We start from the raw sequence: 23,416 nt of genomic DNA on the forward strand, positions 1-23,416 counted from the left end.
TTTCTAGTACCCTAAATACCCATTTTTGGAAATAGTTTTAGCTAGTCAGGGGCAGATTTAAAATGACTTGGGTTCAAGTTCCATATAAAGTGGAAAGATAAAGATGACACAGAAAAACAGGTCGAAATTTTATTTAAATAAGCATAGTTTTATAGTATTTACCTACATTTACCTCCTTCAAAATTAATCCTTTGGATGTAAAGCACTTTGGCTGTGAACTTGCAAGGGATATCAAACTGAAAACAAAAAACTTTTACAATTATATTAGGAAAAAAAGAGGGTGGTCAAGAGCAATGTGGGTCCCTTAAAAACTGATAATGGTGATATTGTAAATGAAAATAAGGAAAGATGGACATGTTAAATAATTACTTTGCATCAGTATTTACAGTTGAGGAAGAGGATAGCATGTTGGACATCCCAAGGAAACTAATTTTGAATCAGGGACCGGGACTCACCATAATTAACGTAAGCAAATTAACAGTAATGAAGAAAATAATGGCATTAAAGAGCGACAAATCCGCAGGACCAGATTCTTTCCATCCCAGGGTTTTAAAGGAAGTAGGTGAGAACATTGCAGATGCCCTAACTATAATCTTCCGAAGTTCTCTCGATTCAGGAACCATTCCTTTAGATTAGAAAATTACATATGTCACTCCACTATTTAAGGTGAGAGGGAAACCAGGGAATTATAGACCAGTTAACCTAACATCTGTTGTCAGGAAATTACTAGAATCTATAATTAAGGATCGAGTGACTGAACATCTTGAAAATTTTCAGCTGATCAGAGAGAGCCAGCATGGATTTGTAAAGGGTAGGTCATGCCTGACGAACCTGATTGAATTTTTTGAAGAGGTGACTAAAGTAGTGAACAGGGGAATGTCAATGGATGTTTTTATATGGACTTCCAGAAGGCATTCGATAAAGTCCCTCATAAAAGAATTTTAGCTAAAGATGAAGCTCATGGAATTGAGGGCAAATTATTGACCTAGTTAGGAAATTGGCTAAGTGGCAGGAGACAGAGAGTAGGGATAATGGGCAGGTACTCAAATTGGCAGGATGTGACTAGTGGTGCTCCACAGGGATCTGTGTCAGGGCCTCAACTATTCACTGTATTTATTAACAGGATAGAGAGCCATATATCCAAGTTTGTCAATGACACAAAGCTAAGCAGCATTGTAAGTATAAAATTACAGAGAGATATTAATAGATTAAGTGAATGGGCAAAACTGTGGCAAATGGATTTGAATTTAGGCAAGTATAAGGTCATCCACTGGACCTAAAAAGGATAGATCAGAGTACTTTCTAAATGGTGAAAAGCTCAAAACCAAAGAGACTTAGGTGTCTATGTACATAGATCATTAAAATGTCATGGACAGGTACAGAAAATAATCAAAAAGGTATTGGAACCCTGGCCTTTATATCTAGAGGACTAGAATACAAAGGGGAGGAAATTATGCTTCAGCAATACAAAGTCTTGGTTAGACCACACCTGGAGTATTGTGTTCAGTTCTGGGCACCGCACCTTAGGAAAGATATATTGGCCTTGGAGGGAGTGCAGCGTAGATTTACTAGAATGATACCTGGACTCCAAGAGTTCAATTATGAGGAGAGATTACACAAACTAGGGTTGTATTCCCTGGAATTTAGAAGATTATGGGGTGATTTGATCGAAGTTTTCAAGATATTATGGGAACTGATAGGGTAGGTAGAGAGAAACTATTTCCGCTGGTTGGGGAATCTAGGACTAGGGGACATAGCTAAAAATTAGAACCAGGACTTTCAGGAGTGAAGTTAGGAAACACTTCTACACACAAAGGGTGGTAGAAGTTTAGAACTCTCTTCTGAAAACAGCAGTTGGTACTAGCTCAATTGTTCATTTTAAATCTGAGATTGATAGATTCTTGTTACCAAAGGTATTAAGGGATATGGGGCTAAGGCGGGTATGTGAAGTTAGGTCACAGATCAGCTATGATCTCATTGATTGGCGGAACAGGCTCAAGGGGCTAAATGGCCGACTCCTGTTCCTGTCTTCCTATATAAAATGCAGGTTCTTTCAAATTAAAAAAAGAACACAATTAAATTGAGTCAACAGGGGAATCCCAAAGGTATTTATTGTAAGATACAATGGTGGAGGGGAGGTTCTCATATTGTTACCCGAGGATTCTGGTGGGTGCAAACTTTAATTTGGACACAGTTCTTCTGGATCATGCTGAGAAGGGGTAACAGGATGCTTTATTCTTTCTTCCAAAGTCCCATAGCAGGGTAAGCTTGTGGCATGTAAGATACGAGTTCAAACAGTTCTCCTCCCTGATTCAGAACACCTCTGTATGCAATGGATCCCGAGTGTGAGATACATGCAAAGCTGTGGGGTGGATTTGTAGCAAAAAGGGTACATTGTTTCAGGGAGAGGAAGAGAAGGGCACCCGTCACTCAGTCTCCTGGAGGGAGAGTCAGCCTCACAGTGAGCATGTCTCTTTCCAAAGCCCCTCAAATGGGGATCTGGATTAAGCATTTAGTGACTAGTGAGTCTGATATGCAGCATTGAACTTGGATGCCTAGGACATTAAGATGACTATCCCATTGCAAGCTGTCCTGCATAAATTCCTGCTCCACATTGAAAACAGAAGTTCATAGGAAAGTTGATGAGGAAAATTTGAGCCTTGGAAGCACAGTTGCTGGAAAGTATTATGTGGAGGCCAAGTAAGTGAGTGTATCCAGGGTTTGGTGCCTATTTTTTCGAAGGGCAATTTTTTCAAAGTGGCTCCCGCTCTGAACGTCCGAAGTTAAGGCAGCAGAGCGGGAGCAGCTCCAAGGAAATTCCGGGGCATAAACTCTCCCTGTGGCCATTTCTCAGTAGCTTGTTTTGGAGATTCTTGAACATGCTGATGGATTTCTGCATGTATTAGACACTTAGATGACTAAAAAAAATTGGATCAATAACACACCAAGAATCATAGAATGTTACAGCGCAAATGGAGGCGATACAGGCTGTTGCATCTCTTGAACTATCTACTTTGTCCCATTTCCTGGTCCTTTTCCCATACGCTTAAATTTTTCTTCTTCAAATGTTAATCCACTTCTCTTTTTTAAAAAAGTCAGCACCTTAAGAGGAGGGAAGAAAAGTTGGGCAATTTTCTCTTAACTGCTGAAAATAGTATTTTTTAGAAGCTTTAAAATAATCCAGTAAACAGCTACTCCTGACATTAGAATAGCTACATTACTGTATACTTAAGTATGTTTTACCATCACAGTACACGAGTTGAAATCTTTACTAACATGGCAAGGGACCACAGAATTCCCTGGTGCCCCCAATGTTTATGTGCCAAGTAAATTCTGTAAACCATGGATTCTAAAAAAATGTCTGCTGAAAATAAAAGCGGGGGGGGTGGGGGGGAGTGGTGAGAAATGTTGTGGAAATGTTCCGGTCCTCCACCTAGGCCTATTGGATCACCTGGGTGCAGTGAACACAGGAAAACTGGGTGGAGAGGAGTGCCCTTCTATTAGGAAGCCCACCCAATTCTCTGTTAATTTAATTAGTAAGTGGAAAAGCCAACATGCAGGAAAACCTGCCCAGCTGTTTCTGTGAGATTAGCTGATTACATGCGTTAGCTTTTTGCCATCAACGGGGAACCTTTTATCATGATTAAAAAACTACTAGAATTCAAGTTTCTCTCTGCAAAGTAAAGGGTTACAAATTTCTAACATTCCAAAAAATGGGTTTAACAAGTGTAGTTTTGCTGCAACGTGTGCCTGTGTGAACCTTAGTTCAGCCAAGTCAAACAGAACGTACCTAGTTTTTTCTGACTACCCATCTTTGAAACACCTGACTAAATAACACAGTTTCACCAAGACAACAGTCTACAGTTTACATTTTAAACAAAGCTTATTTTGTGTCACTGGTTGCATTCATTTGAAATGCAAGAACATCTGAAAAATGATCCTGAGCAATTTGTTAATGTGAGTGACTGCAGCGTTGGACTAAGATGCAACAAAATTAGAGGTGGTTTCAAAAACTGAAAAGCAAAAACTGATGTGTACATTCCTTCTTCTCCTGCCCTCAAAAAGCAATCATCATACAGACACATATAAGATAGGCAACTTATACCTCCACTTGGGAGTTAACGGAGAGGGTGTGGGGGGGGTACATTGGGCTTGCCTTTTTTTTGAGTATAAAATTTAAGGATTATAGGTTGGAGAGCAGTATGCAGAAAAGAAAGATTTTGAAAATTTTAGCATTCTACTTGCAATTTATACTCATTCTATGGCTGGAGCTCACTTGGTGATTAGCTCCCACCCACTGCAATATGGGTTCAGGTTGAGTATTGTACCTGTGACTCTGGCAGAGAACAGTGAACAGGTTGCTTTCTCTCCATCAGTGTGGAGGTAAGAAGGAGATGATAAAACAGGAATTATTTTACCAATATCAGTTTATGCCTTGTAACACCACATAACTGCAGCTCGCAAAAATATCCATTTTATGTTAGAGCCAAAAGTCTGTCATTCTAAACAGTATAACTCCTTTTAAGATGCAATGGTTAACTCAAGGCTCTATTAGTTGTAAGTTAGTTAAAATTCCCTTAAGCTATGCGTCAGTTCTGGACTTCCTTTACCCTGTGTATCCTTTTAACTCACAGATTTCACTTAGCTCCTGAGAGTCAAAGTAGTACATTTAAAGCTACCTGCTTCTATAGACAATGCTTGGAAAAATGGCTATGTAATTACATTGTCCAGTTGTGAAAATATTCATTATGATGAGTTGGATTTCTCCACAACTCAGCAGTATGCTTTTCAAAGGATTTGGTAAGCAAACTACTAAAATTTAGTAGAGTAGATTTCTCCTTTAAATGTCTTATGCCAACTGCACTGGAAGCACTCATCATTCACAAGACCCCTCTGGCAGAAAATGAAAACATGAATCTCCCTAAATTACTCATTGCCATTTTGATGCTATCTCAAGACCTCCACTTGGACGCTGTGTCTCAGCTCGCTTTCAGAATTACTGTTGATAATGATATGACATAATAACCATAGTTGTAAGTCTTCATAAAACAGAAAGTCATCTAATTAAAAGATCATAAATGCTTAGAGAGAAGTTAGTTATCTTGAGTACTGTAGGAATATACAATAGGTAATTGCAACCTCACACCCTTAGTAATACAACACTGATGAAGACTGATACATGCAGTTAAAAGGATCAAATTCTATAAGGTGATAACATTTCACATCAGTTTTCGAAGAAAAGGAGTAAAAATACAAAATGTTTACATTAAGATCTCAAATCACAGCCTGGAGTAGTTCACATGTCACAGGAGATGTGAAAGATTAAGAAACTGACTTTTTAAATGAAATAAACACGGCCTTTAACCATCAGTGTATTATTACAACACAAGTAACTGTTGAAACAGGACAAATGTTCACAGAGAACAAAGCTCTCTTGTGCCGACTCAAGGAATAGAAATAAGAGCTTCTTTGAAAAATTTCCAAAAGTTCTCATTTGCTGATAATAATTTGTAGCAAAGCTAAAAGCTCACCGTGTGACTTCTTTATCCTGTACAATCCTCTTCAAAATCTGAACAATACTTATTAGGTGCTGGGACCAGGCAGCTGATGGCACATCTGAAATTTTTTTTTAAGAAGAAGGATGGTTATATATGACACAAACTAAAAACATGGATAAATGCAACAATTTAACTTACATTTACAATTTGAATTTCTACAGAAACTGGAGGAATAGGTGGGTAGGAAACAGTCTCGGACCTGGTGGAGACGAGAGCAGAGGTGGAGGTAAAGCAGCTGTGGTGCATATTGATGGAAGCTCTGACATTGGTGCAGATGGTACAGCAGAGATGGGGAGCTGAAAGCTGGAAACGGCCACCATTAGATAGTTTGGTAGTTATTTTTTTTCCCCCAAGAGTGGAAATAAAGGGTGGTGGGATTTAGAGTAGGCAGGGATATATGAATGAGGAAAGGGATAAAGATGTGGTCAGAAATGACACGGTTAGTCATTGTGAAGTGGCAAGGAAAGGAGGAGGTGAAGCTTCATTGGAACAGTGTAGGAGGCCGAGGCCAGAGTGGGAGTGGGACGGGGAATTAAAATGGCAAGCGACCGGAAGATCAGGGTCACACCTGCAGTCTGAGTGGAGGTGTTCAGCAAAGTGATCACCTAGTCTGCGTTTGGTCTCCCCGTTGTAGAGGTAGCCACACATGAGTTGATGTGGAGGATCAAGTCATTGGAGGAGAAGAGGGCTGAGAAATTGACTGCAACGGGGAGGATCAGTTCAAACGCAGGTTAAGGTCTCCCAAGATGAGAAGCCACTCACTATCTCTGGCCAAGAGGATGGATTGATGAGCAACCTCTCTGATTGACACTCCAAATCCAGTCATTTGGAGATACACGACTACATTGATTCTCCTTATGATTTTTCTCCTCCCTCCCTGGGGGACATGGCCTAATGTTTACTTGCCACCTGTCCATGAGGGTACAGCTGAGATTGGTAACTCAGTATATGAGGAACTCCAGGCACATACCCAAGTTCCATCACTTCTATTCCGCTACACGTTGATGTTTCAATGCATTGTGAGCTTAAAATACAAAATTTAGCATTAGCCTGTACATTTCAGTACCAACAACCACATCTGTCCTAAAGAGGAGCTTTCTGGTGAAACACTTAATCCCACCGGATGTCAATTTTCATGGCACTGCTCAATGTGTGGAAACCACAAACAAAAGTCCAATTTAAAAATAAACACTAAAAATACATTCATTCTAATCTCTCAGATAATTCAACTCACTTTAGTACATAATATGCATAAGAAAGCACTAGAAATAATACAATTATAATAATACACTACAAGAACATATACACTATAAGAACATTGGTGGGAAGAAGCTTCCCTGATGGCTTAGTGGGTAAACACACATATTGTGGCACTAAACCATTCAGATGAGAAGGTTGCAGGTTCAATCCCTGCATGTTGAGGGTGCTACTAGTGGCATCAGCATTCCTGGGTTCCTGCTCCTCATTGCTAACTAGTGACTCCTGCTGAAAAGTGCACTTCAGATGACAAGAGTAGGTTCAGGTTTTGCTGCAATGCACGCCCCTCGTCAAATTTCCTGCGGATACTGTCTAGTTGGGACAATTCAAGTCAAACATTCCGCTGATCCAGTGAGGACCATCATATGGGTCTCATTGCTGTCTCTGCCAGTCAAAGAACTCAGAGCACAACCAGAGCTCAGAGCAATTTCCTTAGAGACAACGTCCCAAGAGATTTACCTCTGTCGGATGACAATATCCTATTTGTACGTGGAACTTGATTTCTTTCGAAGAATGTCCTTTTGGACCGGATGGAGGGATGGTTCAGCCTCTGGACACTGTATAGTAGATTTTCTGCGAATACTCCTGAAGAACACTCTCGTATTATAGTTAGCATTGTGGTTAGTTACAAATCATTTCTGTGCCATTGGATCTGCTGTCCTAGGCTCCCTTGGGAATTGGAGCCTCCACATGCACTAATCCTTTGCCAAAGTGAGGCACGTGCACGTCTGTAGCCACGGGCTGGTGGGCACAGAAACCACTGATGCAGCATGACCGTCCTCTGTTGGATTTCCTCTTGCAAAAACTCAGATACAAGTGGATTCCTACTCAGAAACCCATGGATGGCACCAATGCAGTCATAGGGGGAACACTAGCAATAAAACAATTGCCATAAAGGGTCACAAAAATTCACATGACAACTGAAAAAGCACACAAAAATTAAGAAAAGCAGTGTAAAAGATGGCCTTCATTTTCTTGGTATGCTTTTTAAATGCACTTATGCCACAGTTGATTCCCTAGCAACCCTTGATGCCCTTTATTCATAGGGGTAAATCTGACTGAGCATCCTGCATGCATGGACATCAGGAAATTGCATGCATGATTTTCCTCTTTTAATTTCCATATTATAATGAAATTGTTCCAGGCAGGAGCTTTGAAATATGCACGCAGCACAAAGTGAACAAAGATCTGGTGTTATGGATCTCCACCCAATTTTCCAATCCAGTTTGCCCAACATACATCAATAATTAGGCGAACCAAATCAGAAAATCAAGATTTGTTAATCTTGGTGTTTGATTAATCAAACAGGAGACAAGCTTCAGAAGGAAACCTCACCCCGCAGCCATTTTCTTTCCTTTCCGGATAACCCAGCTGAAATGGGTGAACTTGCCTTGAAAAGCAAAATGCAAATGGTCAATGAAAACTAGAATTTGACTCCAAGGTTTCTTTTGGGGGTCTAACACTCTTGTTGCACACTGAAGTGTAACAAGATTAGATGCATTTGAATATTAAATAATGCTATTACTTTTAGATACTTATGATCACAAAGAAAGCATTGGCTTATACCAAGTGTACAATTTTCAGCCCTGAAAATCACAAGGGTTAGTTTTGTATATCTAGTATGTTCCATTCAGCTTTGTTGGTTAAAGGACGACATGCAGACAAGAGAACAGTTTGGATTCAACTTACACCTGTTTAAATGATTATAATTTCTTTGAACTTTTAATTTATTTTTAAATAGTACTCACAATTTTTGTTAGCTCAAAAAGAAGCACATTAAAAAGGAAAAGAAACTCTGTAAATACTTAGATCCTTAAGGAAGCAGTCTTCCATAAGGCAGATCAGTGTGAGCAATTATATTATTAACATGTAAATATAAAATATGTAAATGAAATATGATTAACATTGAAATAGAGAACTTATCTTTAAAATAAATGAAACAATAGCTGATGAAAAAGCTCCAAGGATTCTACCAGGCCTGCTGGGAAACCATTTCATTTAGGACCTTACACCAACAGAGAATATAGGATTTTATCGGATTGGTCTGGAGTGGATGCAACCCCAGGTCCCAGAGGTGAAAGAGCAGAGTGTTAACCATAACACCACTTTCAACCTAACTTTGAGGTGACCATTGTAAACAATTTTACAACACCAAGTTATAGTCCAGCAATTTTATTTTAAATTCACAAGCTTTCGGAGGCTTCCCCCTTCGTCAGGTGAACGATGTGAAAACGATTTCACATCGTTCACCTGACGAAGGGGGAAGCCTCCGAAAGCTTGTGAATTTAAAATAAAATTGCTGGACTATAACTTGGTGTTGTAAAATTGTTTACAATTGTCAACCCCAGTCCATCACCGGCATCTCCACATCTTGAGGTGACCAGGTAGTGCAGGGTCAACAAAATGTTCTTCTGTCACTAAGATCGGGGTTTATATCTGCTCTACACCAATCAGATAACATTATATCTTCTCCGCTGACTTTAAGGATCTTACATTAAATGGAATTGGGAAGATGGCTTACTGGTCTATGTGAAAACACTTTCTTTCACACAAACCTTGTGGGACAATTGTTGCTCTGGGTAAACAGGTTTACATAAGATCATAAGGATAATGGAACAAGAAAAGTCAGCCCATCAAATCTATTCCTTCCATTTGTAAAGGAATCTTCTTTATACAATTAACATTGTTAGTAATGGCTAAATCCTTTCTCAGCTATCAAAATACATTTCCTGTTGTATATACAGAAATGAATTCCGTAAATTGTTTTTCCTAAATAAACAAAAATACCCAACAATTTTAATTTTTGTGGTGCTACATATTTCAAAAAGGGACTGATGCCATCCTGTTACAATTTATTTTATTTCTAATGAACAATGAATGGTTCCAAAGCAGAGTGAAAATATATCCTAATCTATTGTGGATTCTACAATGTACTCCCAGAGCCCTTGTTCAGACCTAGTTATAATCCAGCATGCATTCCATTTATACTTCACTTTTTTTTAAGAATTTGTTTTGTATATATTAGTGGCCTATATCCAACTTGCAATGAAGATTTAACCATCTGGTAGATGAAACTTCACATGTATATGCATATGAACTAGTAATACATCAACTAGCTGAATCTGGATTACATACCAATAATTTGATAGTCGATCTTAGGTACAGTAGGGGAAACAAACAAAGGGTAATGATGTAAATAAACTGTAACATGCCTAATACCAATGTGTAAATTGCTACATTTTGTTCCAAACAGAATGCATATAGAATCATAGAATCTTACAGCACAGTAGGAGGGGCCCATCATGCCAGTGCCGGCTCTTTGAAAGAGCTATCCAATTAGTCCCACTCCCTTGCTCTTTCTCCTTAGCCCTGCAAATTTTTCCTTTTCAAATATATATCTAATTCCCTTTTGAAAGTTACTATTGAAGACAATCTAAGACAATAACAGTCTGGTGATGTAAACACTAAAATTAATCTTGCCTGAAGTCAAGCAAAAGGACTAGAAGGACACAAGCAAAACAAGTTTTAAACAATTTATCTGACAACAATAAATAATTTAAAACAGCTACCCAGTTAAAATAGATCACCAAACCATACATCACTGTCAAAACGTCAATGAGATGTAATCATTTTCTTTATTTTTGTTAAATTTGCCTCTTTTCTCAAGATTGATTACTATTGATCTGGGCCACTTTGAGAATTAGAGATCAACAAAGTAATTGTGCCACAAGTTAACAGACACAGATTGTTCCAGTGGGTCACAGAGCTTAACACTGGAGAGAGAGAGAGAGAGAGAGAAAAAGGAGAATGAATGATTTCCACCCCACCCAAGGTACTACAACTACCTTACTCAAAGCCGCCACTGGCACTATCTGGCACATGCCTCCTTGTCCTCTCCTTGGTATTCAATATGTATAACAGCGCCATTCTCTGTGACCCACTTCCAAAGGATTACCCACACCTGGTTCCTCTCAATAGAGCCAGTACAAATCCAATAATAATTTCTCCTCCTGCATATCACTGAATTTTTACAGCACAGAAGAAGGAGATCATTTGACCCATGGCACCTATATTAACTCTCAAAGAGCTATCCATTTAGTCCCGTTTCCCTGCCCTTTTAATTTTTTAAAAATAAATATTTATCCACATCCTTTTAAAAGCAATGATGGATTCTGGTTCCATCCTGTTTCTATTAAGAAATCCCATAACCTAACATGCCTTTAGCATTAAAAAAATATTTCCTTACTTCTCCCTTCATTATTTCGATTATCTTAAATTTATGCTCTCTATTTACTGGTTCACTGAGAGCAAAAATATTTTTTTCCTATTTACCTTATCAAAACCCCAGAGTTTTATTTTCCTCTTAACCTTCTTTGTTTCAGTGAAAAGAGCCCCAGTACTTCTATTCATTATTTTTAACTAAAGTTTCTGATCCTGATATCCTTGTGAATCCCTTCTACACTCTCTCCATGGCCTTGACACCCTTCCCAAATGAACACATTCAACTTCAGAGTGCCTCAAGGTTCCATCATTGGTTTCCTCCTTTTCAGCAAGTTCTGCTCACGCATTACCCCTGTGCCCCTGAACTTTACTAGATCCCTGTCTTCCAGTGCATCAAATTGAAAATCCTTGTCCTCATTCCAAGTCCTTCCATGGTCTCGCCCCATGATATCTCTGCAACTTCCTCCAGCCCTACGTCCGGTCCACACCTCTGACTCCTGTGTGTCTTTCCATCCCAGCAGACAATTGGTGGCATTGCTTTCAACCATCTAGAATCTACTCTCAAACTCCATTCCTAAATCCAATTGCCTTGCCACTTCCCTTCCCACTTTTAAAAGCCTCTTCAAAACCTATTTGAACATGCTTACGATCAGCCCTCCTTATTCTTCTACTACCACTCAGTCTGTTCTCTCCTTTGTGAAGCGCTTTGAACATTTTATTACATTAAAAGTTGCTTTATAAATGCAAATTGTTGCCATTGTTAGTGCCCATGGAATAGATATGAATGGCCTCAGAGACCCGTGCCTTCACTTAATGGCCTCCATGCCCACAGTCATGCTTGCTGGATGCCCCAATAATAGTGTATAAAATGGTCTCAGTAGCCTAATTCATTCTACACCGATATATCTTTGCAAATTTCTGGATGAATCATACATATTATGACTGATTCATCAACATATACCTGCAGTTGTAATTTTCTTAATAGAAAGAACGGAATGCTACACCTTCATGGCAGAAACTAAGAGGTCAATTTTTATAGCTATTTTCCTGATTTTAACTGTTTTCATTCCCCAGTTATCCTTTTATTGACTTCATTTGGTTTGGATCGTCCAGGCATATGATTAAAAGTTGTTCGTAATACAGCTTGCTAGCAAGACTGAATGCATGCATATAGTAACTTTCCACTAACTGGAAGCATAGTTCTGGTCAAAACTGTAGGGAAAATACCATAATCAGATGAAATATAGAATAAAATAAAACTGCCAGGATGGAACTAAGGTTACCAATTTCTTTTTCATCATGAGGTGGTTGTTAGGTTATGAGTCTTTTTACCCAGGTATATTTTAGGCTGTGATTCTCCTCACATCTTTGAGAAGCAGGAGAATGACAACCTTATTTTTCGTAGGCTTTATGATTGCCAACTGAATTTATTTAACAATAACTAACAAGCAAACAAATATATATATTTGTGTGTGTGTGTGTGTGTGTGTGTGTGTAATATATATATATATACACACACGTTTAGAGTACATCTTAGACTATGCAAAGTCCTCATACAAAAGGTTTGCAAACTCTATACCTAACTAGATATTATAATTAATTTATGCATACACAGCTGTTCTTTTATATTCTCACAATTTATGGAAGAGTCTGGTTAGCTGATTCTAACCAGAGGTTCTATTCTAACAAACCTCTCTTCCCAGAATCTAGATCTAAAGCAGCAAAGACAAAAAGCAGTCTGACAGCTGGACCTTGAAGTTACATTGTGTTCATATATTAATATTCGTACAATGTATTTTTGTAAAATTAACAAGTTAAACTCACCATTAAAATAAGAGACAAAGGAACTACATGAACTAAAATTCACACAATGTAATTTCAAGGCCCTGGTAACTGTTATAATCCTTCCCTGGCTTCCTTTAGTCACCCTATGGTACGTGAGTGGGGAGATATCTTCTCTCCTCTGTGTTCACTGCCCTCCATAAACCTCTCCCTCCATATAAACGCTCCTACATGCCCACCCCTTCTTCCTTCCGTCTCCTGTGGCTCCTCTGCCCTTAATCATGAGTAAGACGAAGTCCGAACACGTCCATGAATCCCTCACCCCCCACATTCCCCAACCCCCTTACAATTGAACTTCCTTCTGCCCTGGAAAATACTCTTCCCCCAAGTCGCTCACAACTGTACTTTCAAACTCCAACTGCTAAGTCTTTGGCCCTCCATTTGTCATGGTAGTTTTGTAGCTGTTGATTTGATCAAAAACTCTCTCTCCTCCATACTTGATGCCCCCGTCGCCAGCAAAACTTTCACGTCTCCCATCCAGGTTCGTCCTACTAAGACATTCCCCCTCCATTTCAATTCCAAAGTGCAGCCTTGAGCATATCCAGTACACAACAGATCTCATCAAATGTGGCTGGACCACATCAAGCATTACTAGGCCTCTCTCGTCACCAACAGATGCCGGCCCAACAATGCTAATGAGGCATAAAGGAGCATTCCGAACTTCCCCTCACCCACTCAATTTCCTGTTCTCTGCAATCAGAGAAGTCCTTACCCAGTCTGGCCTACGTGTGACTCCAGACCCACAGCAATGTGGTTGATTCTTAATTGCCCTCTGAAATGGCCTAGCAAGGCACTCAGTTGTAAAATCTCGCTAAAAAAAGTCACAATAAGAACAAAACCGGACGGACCACTCGGCATCGGACCACTAGGCACCGGACACGACAAAAGCAAACCAAGCCCAGTCGACCCTGCAAAGTCCTCCTCACTAACATCTGGGAATTGTGCCAAAATTGGGAGAGCTGTCCCACAGACTAGTCAAGCAACAGCCTGACACAGCCATACTCACAGAATCATACCTTTCAGCCAACGTCCCAGACTCTTCCATCACCATCCCTGGGTATGTCCTGTCCCACCGGCAGAACAGACCCACCAGAGGTAGCAGTACAATGGTATACAGTCAGGAGGGAGTGGCCCTGGGAGTCCTCAACATTGACTCTGGACCCCATGAAATCTCATGGCATCAGGTCAAACATGGGCAAGGAAGCGTCCTGCTGATTACCACCTACCGCCCTCCCTCAGATAATGAATCAGTCCTCCTCCATGTTGACCACCACTTGGAGGAAGCACTGAGGGTAGCAAGGGCACAGAATATACTCTGGGTGGGGGACTTCAATGTCCATCACCAAGAGTGGCTCGGTAGCACCACTACTGACCGAGCTAGCCGAGTCCTAAAGGACATAGCTGCCAGACTGGGCCTGCGGCAGGTGGTGAGCGAACCAACACGAGGGAAAAACTTACTTGACCTCATCCTCACCAATCTACCTGTCGCAAATGCATCTGTCCATGACAGTATTGGTAGGAGTGACCACCGCACAGTCCTTTGTGGAGACGAAGTCCCGTCTTCGCACTGAGGATACCATCCAATGTGTTGTGTGGCACCACCACTGTGCTAAATGGGATAGATTCAGAACAGATCTAGCAGCTCAAAACTGGGCATCCATGAGGTGCTGTGGGCCATCAGCAGCAGCAGAATTGTATTCCAGCACAATCTGTAACCTCATGGCCCGGCATATTCCTCACTCTACCATTACCAACAAGCCAGGGGATCAACCCTGGTTCAGTGAGGAGTGTAGAAGAGCATGCCAGGAGCAGCACCAGGCGTACCTAAAAATGAGGTGCCAACCTGGTGAAGCTACAACTCAGGACTACATGCATGCTAAACAGCGGAAGCACCATGCTATAGACAGAGCTAAGTGATTCCACAACCAACAGATCACATCAAAGCTCTGCAGTCCTGCCACATTCAGTCGTGAATGGTGGAGGACAATTAAACAACTAACGCCCACATCCCATGAACAAATAGAAAAAAGGGGGCATCCAGACAAAGAGGCTGCACAAGGCTGACATTGGGAGCTTGTGCTTGGATCCTCCTCAATTTGAAGGGTGCAAAGGGGCTCAGCAGCAAGCTGAAGAGGACACCTTCAAGGTAAGTATAATTATAAAAAAACTTTCACAGTGGATCTTTGGGCCTTCGCCCTGATTTCTAGCAGTAGTATCAGAAGGCTCTGAGATTGGTGTCTAGGAACATAGCTGCGGGCCTCTCAAGCCTGAAGCTGTGTCCCTGTTTCTTCCCCTAGTTTCCACTGCTAGACCCAGCCAGGGAGTGGGCCAGCATTGGGAATGCCCCAGACATTGTTAATGGCCTGGCACAGAAAATTTAGGCTCCCATTGTCGTAGATCAGTGCTGTGCACTTTAGGTACTGTAAAAGCTTCTACAAATATGTAAAAAGAAAAAGATTAGTGACGACAAATGTAGGTCCTTTACAGTCAGAAACGGGAGAATTTATAATGGGGAACAAGGAAATGGCAGAGCAATTAAACAAATACTTTGGTTCTATCTTCACGGAAAAGGACACAAATAACTTCCCAGAAATGCTAGGGAAACAAGGGTCTAGTGAGAAGGAGGAATTAAAGGAAATTAGTATTAGTAAAAAAAAGTGCTGGAGAAATTAATGGGACTGAAAGCCGATAAATCCCCAGGACCTGATAATCTGCATCCCAGAGTAATAAAAGAGGTAGCCATGCAAATAGTGGATGCATTAGTTGTCATCTTCCAAAATTCTATAGATTATGAAACAGTTCCTGCAGATTGGAGGGTGGCAAATGTAACCCCACTATTTAAAAAAGGAGGGAGAGATAAAACAGGGAACTACAGGCCGGTTAGCCTAACATCAGTAGTAGGGAAAATGCTAGAGTCTATTATAAAGGATGTGATAACAGGACATTTAGTAAATATCAACAGGATTTTTTTTTTTCTTACTCGTTCATGGGATGTGGGCGTTGCTGGCGAGACCAGCATTTATTGCCCATCCCTAATTGCCCTCGAGAAGGTGGTGGTGAGCCACCTTCTTGAACCGCTGCAGTCCGTGTGGTGAAGGTTCTCCCACAGTGCTGTTAGGAAGGGAGTTCCAGGATTTTGACCCAGCGACGATGAAGGAACGGCGATATATTTCCAAGTCGGGGTGGTGTGTGACTTGGAGGGGAACGTGCAGGTGGTGTTGTTCCCATGTGCCTGCTGCTCTTGTCCTTCTAGGTGGTAGAGGTCGTGGGTTTGGGAGGTGCTGTCGAAGAAGTCTTGGGCGAGTTGCTGCAGTGCATCCTGTGGATGGTACACACTGCAGCTACAGTATGCCGGTGGTGAAGGGAGTGAATGGGGTGCCAATCAAACGGGCTGCTTTGTCCTGGATGGTGTTGAGCTCCTTGAGGTGTTGTTGGAGCTGCACTCATCCAGACAAGTGGAGAGTATTCCATCACACTCCTGACTTGTGCCTTGTAGATGGTGGAAAGGCTTTGGGGAGTCAGGAGGTGAGTCACTCGCCGCAGAATACCTAGCCTCTGACCTGCTCTTGTAGCCACAGTATTTATGTGGCTGGTCCAGTTAAGTTTCTGGTCAATGGTGACCCCCAGGATGTTGATGGTGGGGGATTCGGCGATGGTAATGCCGTTGAATGTCAAGGGGAGGTGGTTAGACTCTCTCTTGTTGGAGATGGTCATTGCCTGGCACTTGTCTGGCACGAATGTTACTTGCCACTTCTCAGCCCAAGCCTGGATGTTGACCAGGTCTTGCTGCATGCGGGCACAGACTGCTTCATTATCTGTGGGGTTGCAAATGGAACTGAACACTGTGCAATCATCAGCGAACATCCCCATTTCTGACCTTATGATGGAGGGAAGGTCATTGATGAAGCAGCTGAAGATGGTTGGGCCTAGGACACTGCCCTAAGGAACGCCTGCAGCAATGCCCTGGGGCTGAGATGATTGGCCTCCAACAGCCACTACCATCTTCCTTTGTGCTAGGTATGACTCCAGCCACTGGAGAATTTTCTAGGGAATTTTACTAGGGCTCCTTGGTGCCACACTCAGTCAAATGCTGCCTTGATGTCAAGTCCAGTAACTCTCACCTCACCTCTGGAATTCAGCTCTTTTGTCCATGTTTGGACCAAGACTGTAATGAGGTCTGGAGCAGAGTGGTCCTGGTGGAACCCAAACTGAGCATCGGTGAGCAGGTTATTGGTGAGTGAGTGCCGCTTGATAGCGCTGTCAACGACTCCTTCCATCACTTTGCTGAGGATTAGACAAAGTCAACATGGATTTATGAAAGGGAAATCATGTTTGACAAACCGACTGAAGTTTTTTGAGGATGTAACTAGCAGAATAGATAAGGGAGAACCAGTGGATGTGGTTTATTTGGATTTTCAGAAGGCCTTTGATAAAATCCTACATAAGAAGTTAGTGTGCAAAATTAAAGCACATGGGATTGGTGATAATATACTGGCATGGATTGAAAATTGGTTAACAGAGAGGAAACAGAGAATAGGAATAAATGGGTCTTTTTCGGGGTAGCAGGCAATGACTAGTGGGGTACCGCAGGGATCAGTGCTTGGGCCCCAGCTATTCACAATATACATCAATGATTTGGATGAGGGAACCAAATGTAATATTTCCAAGTTTGCTGACAACACAAAACTAGGTGGGATCGTGAGTTGTGAGGAGGATGCAAAGAGGCTTCAAGGCGATTTAGACAAGTTGAGTGAGTGGGCAAATACATGGCAGATGCAGTATAACATGGATAAATGTGAAGTTATCCACTTCGGAAGGAAAAACAGAAAGGCAGAGTATTATTTAAATGGTGATAGATTGGGAAATGTTGATGTACAAAGGGACCTGGGTGTCCTTGTACACCAATCACTGAAAGCAAACATGCAAGTGCAGCAAGCAGTTCGGAAGGCAAATGGTATATTGGCCTTCATTGCAAGAGGATTTGAGTACAGGAGTAAGGATGTCTTACTGCAGTTATACAGGGCCTTGGTGAGACCACACCTGGAGTATTGTGTGCAGTTTTGGTCTCCTTACCTGGAAAAGATATACTTGCCATAGAAGAAGTGCAGCGAAGGTTCATCAGACTGATTCCTGGGATGGCAGAACTGTCATACGAGGAGAGATTGGGTCGACTCGGCCTGTATTCCCTCGAGTTTAGAAGAATGAGGGGATCTCATTGAAACATAAAATACTGACAGGGCTAGACAGACTGGATGCAGGGAGGATGTTTTCCCTGGCTTGGGGGGTCCAGAACGAGGGGTCACAGTCGCAGGATACGGGGTAGGACATTTAGGACTGAGATGAGGAGACGTTTCTTCACTCAGAGGGTGGTGAACCTGTGGAATTCTCTACCACAGAAGGCTTTGGAGGCCAAGTCACTGAATATATTTAAGAAGGAGCTAGATAGATTTCTGGACACAAAAGGCATCAAGGCGTATGGGGAGAGAGCAGGAATATGGCATTGAGATAGAGGATCAGCCATGATCATATTGAATGGCGGAGCAGGCTCGAAGGGCCAAATGGCCTACTCCTGCTCCTATTTTCTATGTTTCTATGTATGCTGCTTCCGTGCAGTGCTGGTGCAAAGGGAGGCAGGAAAATCAGTCCCTATATTCTTTCCTGATTTAAAGTAAAGGAAACAATCTGGTTTTGCTCTGTGGAGCCATCCAAATGTCCACTACCCCAGCAACATTTTTAGCTCACTTCTGAGCAGGAGAAAGATTTTCTTAAATCATTATCATTTTCTAGGATATTAAGAGACTCCTAATTCTACAGTATATCATTGAGTTCATTGCAGATTACTGCATAAGATCTTGGATCCTTCATAGGTAAAAGCAATGCAAAAGAGCTGAAAATAACTTAAAAATCAAGTTATCTAATTTAACCAAACTACTAAATCAAATGTTTTGGAACCAAAGATTGGAAATTACCATTGGCGATATGACATTCCTTTGTCCTCTATTTTAATAAGTATGAATCTATTTAATAAATATTAACACTTCTGTTAAAATAGGGGATAAAGGACTACAGCATCCACATTTACTTTGTCTCTTCTGTCCCAAGTCCTTGTTACACATCTTCTCCAGCAACCATCTTTTCTATAGTAAACCAACAGGAGAAAATTGCTCCCTCAGGAGAAAAGCCAATATACCAAGGATCTGAACTGATCGCCCCAATAGTATATCTATATTTTAGCACTGTCCTTGACAACACACTAGTAATTACAGCAGATTTTTTTTTTAAAACAGGTCATCAGCCTGATAACTGTCCAAAATCTTCCACCACTTTGAGAAATAAATAGCTGAATATCATATCCATAAAAAAATATTTTCTGGACATCACAGCAAGCATGACCCCTCCATTCTGGGATGTCCCCTTATAAAGGCTGCTAAAGGTTCTCAAAAAAAAAATATGAAAGAAGGTTGAGGCAGTTATCCAACCGATTTCATTGCACTTAATAATACTAGAGACTGTTTTTTGCTTGTTGCAGTCTTCTATTTAAAAATAATCATCTACTACACCTCATCAATGTTAGTTATAGATACCAATAGCACGGTAAAGTTAGTTTGTTTCATGGTCAGTTGTTCTTGCTAACATAGATCATTCCCTCACCGAGGCACAGTTATTTCTTCTAGTAAATCAAAGTTCATTGTAAATTCATCCATGTTCCAATGTTATGGAGACTGGCATTTCCTATTTTCCTTTGCGAAAAGTCCCAAAAACTGGTTGCCTTCTCCTGAGTCAACTGCAGACATTAGGGGCACGATGATGTTTTGACAATGTCTCCTGCCTGCCCTGCAGTTAGGAATGCTTTTATGTTTGACACTTCTATAATCAGGTTACAGAAGAGTGACTTAAGTTGCCACACTCCCTGTGGAGCCACGCTTTCGTTTTGAAAATTCTGCGAATGTATGCACTTCTGGTCATCACACGTTGGTCACTGCTCATGCATGAAGTGATGATAACAAGCGCAGTGGCTAAGGTGTTGCAGCCACTCGTCCGCGAGTTTTTGATACGAGAACTTGTCTACAAAGAGAGCATCTCTACTGACTGCTTGCCCGTGTTTAAGTTATTCTCCTGTAACCCTGACTATAGAGGTGCCAAATTATGAGGACAGGTTGCATAAACTTGGCTAGTATACCCTTGGGTTTAGACGGTTATAGGGTAATCTAATCGAGGTGTTTAAAATGATAAAGGTATTATATAGGGTAGATACAGAATCTATTTCCTCTGGTACAGGAATTCAGAACAAAGGGGCAAAATCTTAAAATTAGAGCTAGGACATTTAGGAGTGAAATCAGGAAGTGCTTTCCACACAAAAGGTAGTGGAAATATGGAAAACTCATCCCCAAAAGGCTATGGATGCTGGGTCAATTGAAATTTTCAAGACTGAGATTGTTAGATTTTTGTTAAGGGTATCAGCAGTAGGCCAATTGGCCCCTCGAGCCTGCTCCGCCATTCAATAAGGTCATGGCTGATCTGATCCTAACCTCAAATCTAAATTCATGTCCAATTTCCTGCCCGCTCCCCGTAATTGAATGGCGGAACAGGCTCGTGGGGCTGAATGGTCTACCCCCGTTCCTATATAAATATAAACGTGCCTACAGTCTCAGATCAGTGCTTTTATGTGTAACATTACATATAATAAAACATGAAGATAACACTATCTTCCTAAAAAAAAAGTTCAGGCAGACATTTATAAATAACAACAGTAAAGCAAAGAAGAGACATGGGGAGACATGGAGAGAGGTAAATAAGGCAGAATTAGTCACCTTTTAGTTTCCTCTTGTATATATTCTTTACCAAGTTTGACAAATATAATTTGGTCCAATAAATACTTTTGTAGCAAGCATAGAAGCCAACTCAAACACCTTCCAGGCTTATGCATTCATACTACACTTACACATCTCCCACTTACACTGACTTTTGGACATACGAATGATTAACGAAAACAAAAAGGTTGCAATGCAATGCATCACTTTTCACAAACTATTGTGTACTGAACCGCCACAGCCATTTTCAGTGCCATCTTGCAGAGTTTAACCTTACAAGGAAAGGTCATCAGTTCAATTCAATTACCCATGAATCATTTTAAATAGCATGCCTATATCAACAATATGTCTGTCAGAAATACAAGAGAGGTCAAAAGGAAATTAACATCCATTCAATAATGTCCAACAATTTCTTTATCTGAGGGCACCTGAACAACACAGAACTAACTGCTTACACATAAACACAAAGAAAACTGAGAACAAAATGTCACTGATCATTAAGGATGGCATGCTAAATATGGGTGAATCTAAATCTGTGATCCAGCTCTTTTAAAATTGCTGAGGGGATTATGAAAACCATTAGAGAAAATCCTGTAAGATCCAATCCTGTATTAACTGTCACTTTTTTGGAGCAGGATAATAATTCACAGTAAGACTTGAAGATTATTACAATTCACACTGGGTAGAAAAATTTCCTCTGAGGAACAGTATCATGATAAAGGCTGACTTACAACAATGCACATAAAATTAATGCTAATAAATTTTATTCCTTTTCATAAAAATGACGTGCCAGATTCTGGATACATGGTTCTTGGATGCTAAAAATCAACTTGAGCACATGCATGGGAGTTTGTAGCGGCAGCCTAGTTTGAAGGCCATCTTCGCAGTGCAGCCATTGTCCACAAAGCTGGCTGCCACTATTAATTCGTCTACATTGAAGATAAAGCCAGGGAGAAAGAGAAAAAAAACAAACGTCATAGAACAAACAAGCACAGAGTGTCCAAGGTTTGAACCAGTGCCTGCAACTGATAACTGCAGCGAACTGGCATTGATGAATTAGTGCATCTAATTAGCTCTAATTCAGTAACCAGAACAAAGACAAGTTATCTCAACATTTATGAAGAACAATGGTTATTAGGAGAGAACTGGTACCGTACACCCTTTCCTAACCTAGCAATTTATTACATTCAGTGCACCTTAATGAGGTGCGAACTAGTGAGTAAGCACAGCTGATTCTGCCCAAAATAAACAGAGCACTTAAAATGCTATAACCGCCAACTTTGAAATTGACGTTAATGCAAATGAATAATGGTTATTGTTTTTGGCCGTCATGAGCCACTGACCATTTTAAACGTGGACTATTTAAAGTGATGGGGACTGTACTTCAAAAGTTGTAAATATTACTAAGCATTTATAGTTTGTTAGGTGCTGGAAGCCCCCCACAAAGAGACATGAACAGATTTGTATCAAACATACTCATCATACCTAATCAAGAAAATATTTAAGTTACTCTTAGATTAGCTACACCAGTTGAATCATGAGATATTAATATGCATCACAAAGAAGTTTGTGGGGTCAAATCATCGTTGTTAGGGTTCTGTGTCATCAGGAGACACCAAATGAAGACCAGATGCACTCTCATGCACTAGCTACAACTGCTTAGTCAGCAGAACAGACAGATATTGGGGAAAAATTCACCATTTCCGTCCGAGAATAACGTGTGGCATAAAGAGCCTAATGGGATGACAAAAATTGGAGGGGTGGTGAGGATTTAAGAGGGAAAAAAAAGACTATGGCATAGATTTTTATCTTCATCCTGGGTGGTAATCTGGTGAAGTAGATTGAAATCAATAGAATGAAAATTGGAAGAGTTCTGTAATGGGCAGATGATTCACTGCACCAGATTACTGCCAGGAGGTGAAGACAAAAACCTACCTCTTTACGTTCAATTTGCAACTCTACATTTTCTTATCTGGCTGCATTGATATAGTTCATCATATGATGATCTGTACCATGTGAAAGCTAGATCACAATCCACCTGCCTATGGCTATAAAATCTCAATAAATGAGTTTTTAAAAATTATGCCCTTTCATATTTGATCTGGAAAAAGGACAAGTTCTGCTGTAACAGGAATTGTGAAGCAATGACTAATCTTTCATTCAAATAGATTTAAACATTCCAAAGAAGTAGGTATGCTAAAATTATGGAAAAATATTCTGTATTTCTTCTAACTAGAGTTTGTGCAGTGACAGAATAGCTGTTCAAAAATATCACTGTAAAAGTTTTTAAAAAGAAAACAAAATTTACCTGAAGGATGCATCAGTAATGCCATCACAAGAGATTGATGATTATATGGAAAGTAGAGTTTCAGTGACATCTGGGTGGGGGGGGGGGGGGGAAATCAGATTGAAAAGAAGTGAATGATTACTGACTAGATCTATGCATTCAGTATGAAGACAGAGATCATACAAACTAAATTCATATCATAGTACATTTCTCATTAGATAGCCATAATTTCAATGGAAATAGCAAACCCAAAGGCTAGGCAAATAGAAATAACTGGAAGGCTATGAAAGAACATTTTTTCTGAAACTTTATAATTAACATATCAAAGGGTGTTTACCTCAGGAACTTTACATTGCAAAAACGATATTTAGGTGCTACAGTCACAGATAATCTCATTGAATATAAAAAAAATGTTGCAAGACTTCCTAGTAGTAAGTTTA

The 23,416-nt window shown here is 40.5% G+C and overlaps 1 protein-coding gene across 2 annotated transcripts in view; it reads right to left on the reverse strand.

Moving 5' to 3' along the window:
- fancc (FA complementation group C) overlaps positions 1-23,416 on the reverse strand; it is a 241,255-nt gene that overhangs the window by 12,742 nt on the left and 205,097 nt on the right. For both annotated transcript variants that reach the window (XM_067983192.1, XM_067983193.1), the window contains 2 exons: positions 22,998-23,067; positions 5,532-5,616 (listed from right to left, as the gene is read on the reverse strand). In XM_067983192.1, coding sequence (XP_067839293.1) covers positions 5,532-5,616; positions 22,998-23,067 — 155 coding nt within the window. The remainder of the gene's footprint in view (positions 1-5,531; positions 5,617-22,997; positions 23,068-23,416) is intronic.

Source organism: Heptranchias perlo, chromosome 4 (assembly GCF_035084215.1).
Source record: "Heptranchias perlo isolate sHepPer1 chromosome 4, sHepPer1.hap1, whole genome shotgun sequence".
Lineage (NCBI taxonomy): Eukaryota > Metazoa > Chordata > Chondrichthyes > Hexanchiformes > Hexanchidae > Heptranchias > Heptranchias perlo.